At 21.2% G+C, this 12188-nt stretch overlaps 3 protein-coding genes across 5 annotated transcripts; 1 reads left to right on the top strand and 2 right to left on the bottom strand.

Moving 5' to 3' along the window:
* Positions 1-904: 904 nt before the first annotated feature.
* On the bottom strand, positions 905-2031 carry LOC725432 (60S ribosomal protein L37a). Its single transcript, XM_001121282.5, has 3 exons — positions 1886-2031; positions 1234-1362; positions 905-1078 (listed from the first exon to the last, which is right to left on the bottom strand). The coding sequence occupies exons 1-3, from the start codon at positions 1886-1888 to the stop codon at positions 932-934; spliced, it is 279 nt and encodes a 92-aa protein (XP_001121282.3). The 5' UTR covers positions 1889-2031; the 3' UTR covers positions 905-931.
* A 191-nt stretch (positions 2032-2222) lies between these two features.
* On the top strand, positions 2223-5086 carry LOC551916 (SH3 domain-binding glutamic acid-rich protein homolog). Of its 2 annotated transcripts, none has more exons than XM_624302.5 (5): positions 2223-2611; positions 3493-3675; positions 3852-3998; positions 4223-4263; positions 4452-4809. In XM_624302.5, the coding sequence occupies exons 1-5, from the start codon at positions 2567-2569 to the stop codon at positions 4612-4614; spliced, it is 579 nt and encodes a 192-aa protein (XP_624305.2). In that variant the 5' UTR covers positions 2223-2566; the 3' UTR covers positions 4615-4809. The 2 variants fall into 2 exon arrangements, with proteins under 2 accessions (XP_624305.2, XP_006559826.1); XM_006559763.3 differs by lacking the exon at positions 2223-2611 and adding an exon at positions 2630-2954 and having other exon boundaries at positions 4452-5086.
* Positions 5087-6675: 1589 nt separating this feature from the next.
* Positions 6676-12183, bottom strand: LOC551948 (uracil phosphoribosyltransferase homolog). Of its 2 annotated transcripts, none has more exons than XM_624330.5 (7): positions 11919-12183; positions 11728-11770; positions 11170-11319; positions 10963-11107; positions 10750-10880; positions 10408-10471; positions 6676-6976 (listed from the first exon to the last, which is right to left on the bottom strand). In XM_624330.5, the coding sequence occupies exons 1-7, from the start codon at positions 12053-12055 to the stop codon at positions 6882-6884; spliced, it is 765 nt and encodes a 254-aa protein (XP_624333.2). In that variant the 5' UTR covers positions 12056-12183; the 3' UTR covers positions 6676-6881. The 2 variants fall into 2 exon arrangements, with proteins under 2 accessions (XP_624333.2, XP_006559830.1); XM_006559767.3 differs by having other exon boundaries at positions 11197-11319.
* Positions 12184-12188: the final 5 nt, after the last annotated feature.

Here is a 12188-nt window from a genome sequence, read left to right as displayed (position 1 = left end):
TCAAGTGCACAAAATATAGAGATAAAAAAAAAAGATAAAATCTATAATTGTAAACAATTTTTATCTTATAACTTATTCAACGAATTGTATGTGAATGAATCATATGTAAACTACTAATATGTTTTATTATTTTTATTTTATTTCATTTTAGGCTAATATTTAGAATTATTTATAAAAATTATATTAATGAAAATAATTGTAAGAATTACATTGAAACATTAAAGATTACTTATTGGCATAGATATTCAAATTCATGAAATTTATTTCTAAATTTATTGCATATAAATTTATGTGCAAGTGTATATATTGCTTAAATAAAAATGTCTACATTTTCTAGTATTTATGAGAATTAAACATTGAAATAAATAACTTTAAAGACAATAAAGTACTCTACATATGTTCCATTAAGTTTAATATATATATATATATATAAAACATTTAATCTAATAGTTTTCTAAAAAATTCCATATTTTTTTAAGCATTAATTAATTTATTAAAGATAATATATTCATTTTTATAAAAAAAGTCTTATTAAAAAATTATAAGATTATGAATTCATTGTAAAATTTAATATATATTATAGAACAAAAAATATGTAAGTATAAGTACATGTATCATAGTTTTGATGTGCCTCTAAAGTAATTTCTAAATTCTAATTTCTAAATTCTTTCTAATAAATAATATGAAAATTCTACTCTTATATTAATAAAAATCTAAGTCTTATGTATCATGTATTAAATTGTCATGAATCTATTAAATCTTGTCATAAATCTAATAAAAATGAATTTTTTTGTTTATTTCTTTATCAAAAAAATACATGAATAATTTTCATTTTTTAAAATTTTAATTCACTAATATTTTATAAATTACTAATATTAGAAAAGGTAAAATAAAATAGACTAAATATTTATATGAAATTCACTAAATTTATTTACTGTTCTTTAACTTCACGTAATCTTCTTACTGCAGATCTAACAGAAGCAGCAGCTGTTGTTGAATATACCCATGCACCTCCAGCAACAGTTCTTTTGCATCGTTTGCAAGACCAAATACCCACAACACTTCGTTTCATAGCATCCTACAGCAAAAAAAATAAAATTTACATATAAAAAAATATATTTAATGATTTATATTAAAATATATTTATATGGTAATTATGATATATAACGAAATATATATATATATTTTCACACATAAAGATATAAAATTTATAAATATAAAATTAATTAATACCTTGCCACAAAACGTGCAAGTATATTTACTATGCTGAGTAATTTCCATTTTTTTGACCATTTTTCTAAGGGAAGCACCATATCGAGTACCATATTTACCAGTGATTCCAACCTTCTTCGTGCGTTTTGCCTAATGAATAAAAACAAGTGCATTTATAAATTAAATAGTTCTATCTTTATATTTTCTATCTTTTAGTTCTATCTTTATAATTTAAATATGTCTGTAAATTATAATAATCATAATAATAGAACAATATTGATTATTAATATGAAATTTTGGTATAATTAGATATTATAAGACATTTTTTTAAATTACAAAGTATTCATTTGATATAAATAGGTTAAATTTAATTGTTTATATTAATTTTCGTAATAAATTTTTATTATAAAACAAATTAAATATATCATATTATTTAATTTTTATTGCATAATGATTAAAAATTTTATAATTTAAACTTCATAACGATTAATTTAGTGCAAAGATGCATTAAATATTTTTAAAATCAATTTTTATGTAAATTATTATTTTCATAAATAAATATCACGATATACATATAAATACATTATCAATGACACTTTTCAATATTTAATACATTTAATTTCATCAATATTTCAATAAGATTTATAAAATATTTTTGAATAACAATCTTTACCATTTTGCAGAAATATGGGATACGTTCCAATAGAACCGGAAAAGAAGAAATCACTATGAAGTCCAATATTCATTGCGCGTCTCAGTCACCGGAAATCACAATGAAATGGCGCATTCATGAAAAGCGCGAATTTAAATTGTGCATTAGAAGATAAACAAATTCGTTCTCACGTAATTAAATAAACATTATATTCTGCTTTATTATTGCATGAAATATTTAAATCTATCATCAAAATTAAATTAAATTAAACAACAGTTATATTAAAAGTATTTATTTAATACGAGGATGTACAAGTACGGCGAATATGCAATCTTATTCTAGTCAAAAAATTTTCATGGACAGGTAGTTGCGCAGTTGACCTCAATACGGAACCGTTATATTTCGATCAAGTTATGTTGGTATAGAGATTTCTGTTATCTCAGTTTGATCGTGGTTGCAGAAAAAAGGATAAGTTGTGCAAACGTGCATGAGAACTCTCGAAAACCGGCCTGAAATGACGTAGCTAGTGGATCCCAGACTAGCCCGTGCGTGTTAAATCAGTGTTGCTCACCGTTGGTGATCTGTGAACTAATAGCCTATACTGATTCACTGATCGCTTATCACTTCGTGAAACCGCTAACCGTGGCACATATCGAACAGAAGTGCGAGAGTGTCAATTAGTAACGAAAGCATCGACTAACAATGGTCGTTAAAATCTACATATCGGGCATCAGCGGAAACAAAGAAGTGAGTGCGAAAAACTAAAGAATATAAAAATATTTTATCCGAGAGCTAGGAACAAAAAAGAAGAGAGAATGTGTGTGTGTGTATGTGAATTCGTATATGTATGTGACTTGAATGCCAGATTTACCGGGCACCTGAATTCTAACGATATTTCACGTCTACGTTGTATCGGATTACACTGAATAAACTTCACGGTCGAAATGTCAATTAATAATCGGACACTGTCATTTATTGGAGATTTTTATTCAATGTGACACGCGATGCAGTTTATCGATTAAAACGATTCATACTACGCGTCTATCAAAATGCGATTTTCTGACTGGATACATTTGGTATCAGGAAAAACGTATGTTAGATTCAATTAACAAAATAGTACCAAATGAATAATATATTTTACATTATATCAAGTTTATGAAATTTATGGATATATAACAATGAAAATGTGAAGATTAAAAAATGAAAATGAATTTATGAATTAATTTAACAAATGAAAAAATATTTATAAATGATAGTCTCAGGTTTTGAATAATCGAATTTTTTGATTAGTGTTTATATTTTTCATTATAACGAATACTTATCATATTATGTTTTTAAACTTTTATTTGATTTTTTATTCAGTTTATTTTTTAGTAGTTTTCAGCTATATTTTCGGTAATTTTAAGCTAAATTTTATTAATAATCATTGATATGATTATAACGGCATGATTATATGTTTTGTTCGAATCGATATGTTGCTTTATATTGCACCAAAACATGAAATAATCGTAACTTGTTTATCAAGTTTCGAAACTTTATCTCTTGTTAAATAACAATATATTAGGTTAGATTATTTTCAAATAAAGTATAAATATATCGAATTCATTTTTTTTTTTTTTTTTTTTTAGGTAAAAAAAAGGCAACAACGAGTATTAATGATATTAGATAGCAAAAATGTAGAATACGAAACAATTGATATAACGGAACCAGGGAAAGAAATGGAAAAAGAATTTATGCAAGCTAATAGTATCGCGAGAGAAAGTAAATATCCATTACCTCCACAAATATTTAATGAAGAAGAATATTGCGGGGTAATTATTGTTATACAAATTCTGAACCTTATAATTTCATGATAATAATAAAATAAAAGATATAATATTTTGATTGTTTGTATAAAATTTTTATGTATGATTTTTGAACTTTAAATAAAAAATTTTTAAATGACTTTTACTTAAACTATAAATATTTATAATGAATCATTCCATAGGATTATGAAGATTTTGATTTGGCAAATGAAATAGATGAATTGGAAGAATTTTTAAAAGTAGCACCACCTGTTAGTGCAAAAGAAAATGTAATTGATTTAAATCAAAGTAAGGAAATTCAAGAAAATGGAAATACTACAAGTCGAGAGGTAGATATTATTAATAATTAAATTTTATCTGATATTCCATAGAAAATGTTAAATGTTATTTTATATATTATATGTACTTATATCATTATATGTAATATGTTTTTTTTAACTTTACTTCGGAGAATTTGATTTGTAATCATCTTAGTTATGTTTATTTGCCGGTGTTTTGTCCTTGGCACTAAATTTGTAACTTGTCTGTATTAACTACTACATGTTTATTTTAGCCCTCTACAGATAAAGAAGCAACTGCAGTAGAGACAGAAAGGTAAGTTCTATAGAATATAGAAATATATATATTATGTAGATTGCATAATTTTGTGATTAATCATATAGATTGAATAATTATTATATGCTTGTTATATATTATAATATATAAATCATTTTATTTATATATATAAAAAATTGTCTTGAAAATAAAAATTTATTTTATTTATTTATTTTTATTATTCTTAGTGTTGAAAAAAGGACAACTTTATCAAGTGAAAATGTACAGTCAGATGAATCTAAATCTATAGAACATGGTGGTGAAACAAATACTGAAGAATCTGCAGAACATACAGAAGAAAATGTTGAAAAAAATGAAGAAAAATCTGATGATCAAGAAAAAGAAGAATAGAAGAATAAACCCATATAATTGTGGGATATTTTATATTTCTTTGACATCCTTAATTTTCCACTGATAAGGATATTTTATAAAAGCTATATTTATCATATTTTTAAGGCTGAGTGAAGGTACTGCCAAAATAAGATTTCTGTTTTGCAGAAAGTGTATTGAACAAACAGTATAAACAAAGCGATACTTTTATAGAAATATTTTATATTTGAAATCAAGTATGTTTTCATCATCAGATTTTTTTATAGGTCTGACTAGAAAATAATGAATTTTACCCTTCTTCATATCAGTAGATAATATAAATTTTTTAATATCTTATACTGATATTTTACATTATTTATATTGTAATTTAATTCTTTATTTTTTAAACACAACTCTAATAATGTGCTAGGAGTAATACATTTTCAGTATTGAGAATATCTTTTTTTTGTCCTATTATTTGTTAAAAATTAACAATAAATTTTTTAGATAGATACATACATCCTATTTATAAAAAATTATTTTTATTTTAATTTCAAATTTATTATTTAATAATCATTTTATAATTACATTAAATTGTTTATACGAATTTATTAAGTATTCTTGTGTATTTGTCAGTGACCCAAACTACAACAAATCATATATATTTATCATTTATACTAAAGAACATTATTTCCATTTATATCAATTCAATTTTAAATTTTATCATCGTTTATTTGATTTTATACAATAATTTCTAAAATGGTATCTTATTATTATACAATAAGTTCGGACAGTACAACACTCAGTTTTGCATAAAATGCAATTCCTATAAAAGACGACACAACATTAGTTAATAGTTTGTATCGATAATATACGCACCAACGATTCTTTATGGTGAAATACATCATACAAATCCTAAAACAATTCTCTACACTACATTTTGAATAATTACTTATTGGAAAATTAGGACTAATATGAAATTTCTTAGTTCTACGTGATATATATCTATCAAGATTATAATGTGTTACGATTATATTTATAACCTAATTTTTATAAATGTTCCATAGCTAACTGATTTATTTTTCTCATGTCGGAAATATTTACTTATGAGATAAAAATTAATGAAATATGAACAATTTTAAACTCTTTTTCAAAGGCCTATTTACAATTGTTTCTATAAAAATTGATATGAATTATATATATTTAATTATACAGTGTTATACATTCGTAATTTGTTTTATAATATACTCATTTACTGATCACATAATAGACGGGTATTAATCACGAACAAATTCGAAGCTTTATGCAAATTTTATAATAAGATAGATAAGAAGAAAAGATGTAATGTATGAAATTCATTATATTATATATATGCAAGAGATAAAAAGCCTGACTAATTTTAATATAGTGTATTGTGGCTTTTAAATATCAAATATATATTATTAAAATTAAATTAGAAAAAAAATTGAAAAGCTTTACATATGCGGAAAATGTCCATCACATTCTTATTATACATAGAATAATATTTATATATATTCATGAGCAATAGGTGTTGGACAAGAGCATTATAGTTAATAAATTTTAACATTATGTATTGGAAATATATATTTACAAAAACAATATTCATTATACATGATATATATAAATCATGTCAATCACATACATTGTTACATACATATAAAAATTTACTAATAAATATTATAATAGAAGTTTAAAAAGTTTGTCTAAATAATTTTGTATATAGAGCATTTTTCATCTATAATTGCACTATATACATATTTTATAAAATACTAACACTTATAAATTTTTTGTAAAGTATTTTGTTATTGATCTAAAATTTTAAAAATTTTAAATTGATTTTCTACATTCTAGGAATGTTTTTTGGTAAGTAAATTTCAATTTTATTTTATATTATCTTATATATTCTTTTTTCTTTAATAACTATCAAATTAATATACTTCGCAATATTTTTATGCATAAATTTTATATACAAAAATCTATTTAACAATATATATTCTTCAAATACAATTATAATTTAATTTTGAAAATAAATATTTACTTTCCATTTAACAATGTCAATAAGTGTAAAAATAAAACATATACAATTTTAAATATTTTTGAATATTATATTAAGAAATACATTTAGAAACAATTATAAATTGTTTAAGTTTAATGCATGAATTAACTAATAATTGTAATTATATCGTAAATTAACTAAATATTTTAATGGTATGGCATAATGACATTGAGAAATATATTTCTAAGTTTTCTAATAATTATTGTCAAGTGAAATTTGTTAAAAAATAAAATTAAACTATAACATCTAAATAACGTTCATGACGCATTCTTCCAATATCTTTTTCTTGTTCGTTTGTAGTCTCTCCTACGATGAAACGAGAACAGCCTGAAAACAATAATTTTCAACGTGTTTTTGAAATATTTATGTAGACTATCTATAAGATAATTATCTACAATAAGTAAAATTTTAAATATTTTCTTATAAAATATTAAAAATAATATTTAAACAAATTCAAAATTTATTTAAATGTATTATTAAATCAAATTTCTTAATACTTAATAAAAAAAAAATTACAATTGTAGAAAAATATTTTATACAAATAACAAATATTACATTTATTCTTATCACATTTGTTTTTAAAATAGTAACAGAAAAGTAATATATATATATATATATATATATATATATATATATATATTATAATATATATATATTTATAAACGAATAAAAAAATAAATCATATATCATTTTTCATAAAGTTTTATTTATTTTAGATTGTGTTAGGTAATTCGTATTTACTGTGAAATTTTATTCATATTTTTTGAAGTATACATATTATACAATATATTTTCACTAATATAAATTTATTGCGAATGCAAATAGTACTATTAAATATTGAAAAGTACTTTGAGGTAACTTACAGTATAATAAGTGCACAAATATTGTTCGCAATAATAGACATTTGTGTACACTCAAATAATATAATATAATGCACATATGGTTCTCAAAATCACAGTTCTAGATAATGTAATGCAGCTCTTCTTGTAGGCACATTACAAGGTAAATTCTTTTAATATTATAATGATTTCAAAGTTTAAACCTTGTATGTTTTATAATAAGAAAAGAAAAAAAAGAGAAGAAAAAATAAAAATAAAGAAAAAAATAAATAAAAAAATACAAGGATAATATAATAATTACATATGAACACAAAACTTATTGTTTAAAAGCTGCATCATCAATTCTAGATACCATTCAGCAGTTACACAAAAAATTTGATTAAATATAAGTAATAAGTAATAATAAGCTTCAAAAACTTTCATTTTTCATTATTCGCAAATATTTGCATATATTTTGAAAAAATGATTCTTTACTTGGCAAATTATTCTAGTTACACATATATATGATTCATGGAAAATGAAATCATGTATAATATTAGTATTGGTAAGTAACATTGTCATACATCATTTTAATGTATGTTTTTAAAGAAATTATATTTTTTTTTCTATATTAGATATTATGTTAATATTTGTACTTATTCACACATTATGTTAGTGCATTAAAACAAATAAAATTAGAATCAACAATTGATATTATTATACGAAAAAATTGAAATGCAATAATTATTAATGCCAAACATATTTGATGCAAAATATTATGTTTCATTATAAATATTAAATGTTTTACTTTTGTCTTATTTTCATTAATTTCATTGTAATGAACTGTGTTTACAATAAAATACATATCTATCTCAGCATACAATACTATTTATGTACAAACTGATTGAAGAACAAAATGATTAAACTAATTAATTGATATTTCATGATTGGATTTTGTTTCCAATATATATAAGTATATTATTCCTTAATAAGTAATAGTAATAAATAATATTAATATTAAATACGTTTTGCAATACTCATTAAATCCAGTTTAAAATGTATGCTTAAAAATAAAGTATCATAATAATTTGCTTATTTATTATTATATAACTATTTTAAAGAAATATATCTTAGGATAACTATTTGCACTTGTAAAATGTATGCTAAACAATTATGCAAATTGTACTGTTAATTATTAAGTAAAAATTGTGTCATTATTTAGACAATATTATGCATTATTTTATACTCTTTGTTACAATTACATGAAATTATTGGAAATTATCCAATAATTCTTTAATAAAATTTTTAGTATTATAGTTCACATTATAAATTTATATGTTATTATTACAAATTTTATAAGTTACTTTATAGTAACTTTAATATGTTACTTTATAATAATATAAAAAAAAAATTAATATTTGTTTTGTAATTATGTAATTTTACAAAATTGTTCATTTCTAAAAGCTCACATCGCATATATATATATATCTTTGCTAAACTAAATTATTGAATTAAAAAAATATTTAAAATTTAATCTTTTTTTTTTTGCAGTTAAACTTTTAACAATTATTTTTCATTGAATTATAATCTTAATAAATAATTTACTTAAAATAAATTATTATTACATGTTGCGCATTATTTAATGCAATATTTTACTATAGAAATACTTGCTTCATTGAAAATGAAAATATTGAAAATTTACATTATTCAGAGCAAAAAATAGAAAAAAATTGATATATTATGCAGTAATGAATAATAATCTATATATTACTTACAGTCATTAAGTGCAGAAAATCAATCTACAGAAGGTTCACATGATCTTATAAATACAAATATCAACTATAATATAAGTTTTAGAATATTTTTTGAATAGAAAATAAATAGATTTTTTTAATAGAAAATAAAATACATACATATTTACAGACATGCAATTAGAATAATAAATCATTTATCATATGCTTTTAACAATGTACTTCTAAGTTTTTAAAGATAATAAACAAAAATCTTTTTTCAATAAATTTCAAATAGAGAAGCATATGTTAAAAGTATTTCCAAAATGCCATAATCTTCAAAATATGTATTTAAATATATTTATGCATTTTGGTAATATTATAAAAATAAATTTGTAAAACATATAAAGATAAATGCTTTTATGAAACTTTAAATTATGACATAATACAGTATTATTGAAGTTATGTAAAATTTTTAATAGTTTTTAAAAGATATTTTATTTCTATATTTTATTTATATATTTTAATTTCATAATTATTTATATTATATATATATATATATATATATATATATATATATGAATTTTTCATATATATTTTATATTTTATATCAATACTGAAATGAAATTAAATAACTTATTAAATTCTTTGAGTTATTAATAAACAAATTAAATATTATGCAAAATTATGCTTGTTTAATATGTGCAATATTTTTTAATTGCATATAAAGTTTTTTTATACTAAAATCTATGTATATTAAGTATGTTTAATTAATTTTCATCTTTTTTTTTTTTTTTTAAATAAATTAAAATATTTTTAAATTATGAAATTCATCAGAAAAAAGAAATATAATGAAAATGAAATGTGAAAATAAATTAAACATAATAATGAATTGTGAATTATGTAATTATTTGAATTGATGTATTCAAGTTCAATATTTAAATTATTTTTTATGTATTAAATCAAATAACTTATAAAAATTAGTAATAACAATATTATAAATAGAATATCATTATTTTTTTCCTGTATTAATTATTTTATAAACTGTATTATGCCTTATAATTATGATCTAAACAAACATGTTACCTTCTGCATTTGATTTTCTATTAATTTTAACTATTATAAATACTAATTTATGATATATGTATATATATATTATATATATATATTTATATATATATTATGCTAATAAAATATAATTAATCCGTACCAAAGTATTTCTGTCCAAAATGATTTGGGGCAATGCTATGAATTTCCGATGTTAAAATCTTCATCTGTAAAATAAAATATAATTTCATTAAAAATATATATATATAATGTATTAATTTTGATTTATTATTATATTTATATTTAAGATTGATTAAAATTGATAATATATAAAAAAAAGATAAATAATATTTATCTTTAAAATATTTTTTTATAAATAAATTTCATCTAATATTTAATAAATAATATTTAATATTTAATAAAAATTATAAAAAATAATTTCATGATTTAATGATATAAAAGAAAATATCCTATTAAATAATTATATTTAAAAAGACATACAGACCTGAGGAAAGGCAGTGACTAGAGATTTAGCTGCAATTGGTGTACAAAATAAATTTGATAAAATGATATTTTCTTCAAGTACATTGTGTTCTTTTAGGACAGCAATTGCTTTTATCACAGTATTCCCAGTACCTTTCATTTAAAATAAACCATTGATCTTATAATATAATGAATAGAAAAGATTAAATATAAAACTTAAAATTATTACACCTACTCATTATTGGATACATTAATAAAACTTTTCTTTCAGATATGTCATCTGGAAATTTTGCATAAACTACTTTGGCTTCATGTGTGTCTGCATCACTTTCAACTAATATTTTTCCAATCCTTATACTACGACAACAGTCTCTTAAACCCTAAAAAAAAAAAAAAATAATATATCTGATAATTTCAATTGTTAGTCAAATTTATAATATACTTGTTCCATAGCTTCTCCACTTCTTACTATAGAAACTCCACAATTGCCTTTTTGATATTTCAAACCATTGTATTTGGCACCAGTTGGTGTAGTTACCACACATTTAGAAAAAGGTAATTGATTTAAACTTTCTTCTATCACCAACCTTATCTAAAAATTTATTTATTAATTAATTTCATATTTTTATTATAAATATAATATATAATGCAATTTTGATTTGTCTATTTCAAAAGAAGGATATTAATATAAGTAAATATAGAGAAAAAAAATTATCATTAATTCTCACGATAACTATAGCATATATAAGTAAATTTTAATAAATATTTTCTTATAATAATGTGAAAACATAAAGCTTTGAGTAAAGAAATTCTTACTATGATTGACGAAAAATTTATTCGTAAAGAAAAAAAATATTATCGAGTTTCTAGTTTTTATCAAACATGTGTTTTTTTTACAATTATGAATTTTCAATTATAAATAATTTAAACAAATGAAAATTATTTTAAAAGTACATGACAATGTGTCAAAGTATATAATTAAATAAAAAATAAAACTCACCAGGCGGTCGGCATAGAACTTGAAATCGCTCCTCGTGGTATTTCTGTAAACGGAGATGCATCGTGTCCATTAAATTATTTAATTGAAGACAAATGACACAATGACACACCGGCATCATGCCGGCATTTTAATGCTAAAAAAAAATATTTGTATACGCCAAATCTAATAATTTTTTTCGTCGATTTACTTACTTGTCTCGCAATATAGTTTGTAATTCCTTTACTTGATTATTACATGGAAGAATTTTCAAGTTTGGGCCATAAATATCATTGATATCATTGCTTTCGCTTAATCTTTTTGGAACCGGTGTTACCTCTGTGCTACCCATGTCTGATTTCTTATATGCATGCACTACTCTTTGGGATAATTAAACGAAGCTCACTGTACATATGCACAGAAATCGGCAGATATGTCTAACCATTTACGTGTTAACTCACTAGAGACTTTATTTTATGAAGAAA

The sequence above is a fragment of the Apis mellifera genome, linkage group LG3 (assembly GCF_003254395.2).
Source record: "Apis mellifera strain DH4 linkage group LG3, Amel_HAv3.1, whole genome shotgun sequence".
NCBI lineage: Eukaryota > Metazoa > Arthropoda > Insecta > Hymenoptera > Apidae > Apis > Apis mellifera.
The sequence above is the reverse complement of the archived record's forward strand: the minus strand, read 5'-3'. Positions and strand labels throughout refer to the sequence as shown.

Excerpts from the sequence above, each read along its gene's own strand:
- LOC725432 (XM_001121282.5), bottom strand. Across the intron at positions 1,079-1,233 it reads CTTGCACGTTTTGTGGCAAG|GATGCTATGAAACGAAGTGT; the intron begins GTATTAATTAAT and ends TTTTTGCTGTAG.
- LOC551916 (XM_624302.5), top strand. The coding sequence starts at position 2,567 with ATGGTCGTTAAAATCTACATATCGGGCATCAGCGGAAACAAAGAA. Across the intron at positions 3,676-3,851 it reads ATGAAGAAGAATATTGCGGG|GATTATGAAGATTTTGATTT; the intron begins GTAATTATTGTT and ends ATCATTCCATAG. Across the intron at positions 3,999-4,222 it reads GAAATACTACAAGTCGAGAG|CCCTCTACAGATAAAGAAGC; the intron begins GTAGATATTATT and ends TGTTTATTTTAG.
- LOC551948 (XM_624330.5), bottom strand. The coding sequence starts at position 12,055 with ATGGGTAGCACAGAGGTAACACCGGTTCCAAAAAGATTAAGCGAAAGC. Across the intron at positions 11,108-11,169 it reads GTGGAGAAGCTATGGAACAA|GGTTTAAGAGACTGTTGTCG; the intron begins GTATATTATAAA and ends TTTTTTTTTTAG. Across the intron at positions 6,977-10,407 it reads TTTTGGACAGAAATACTTTG|GCTGTTCTCGTTTCATCGTA; the intron begins GTACGGATTAAT and ends TATTGTTTTCAG.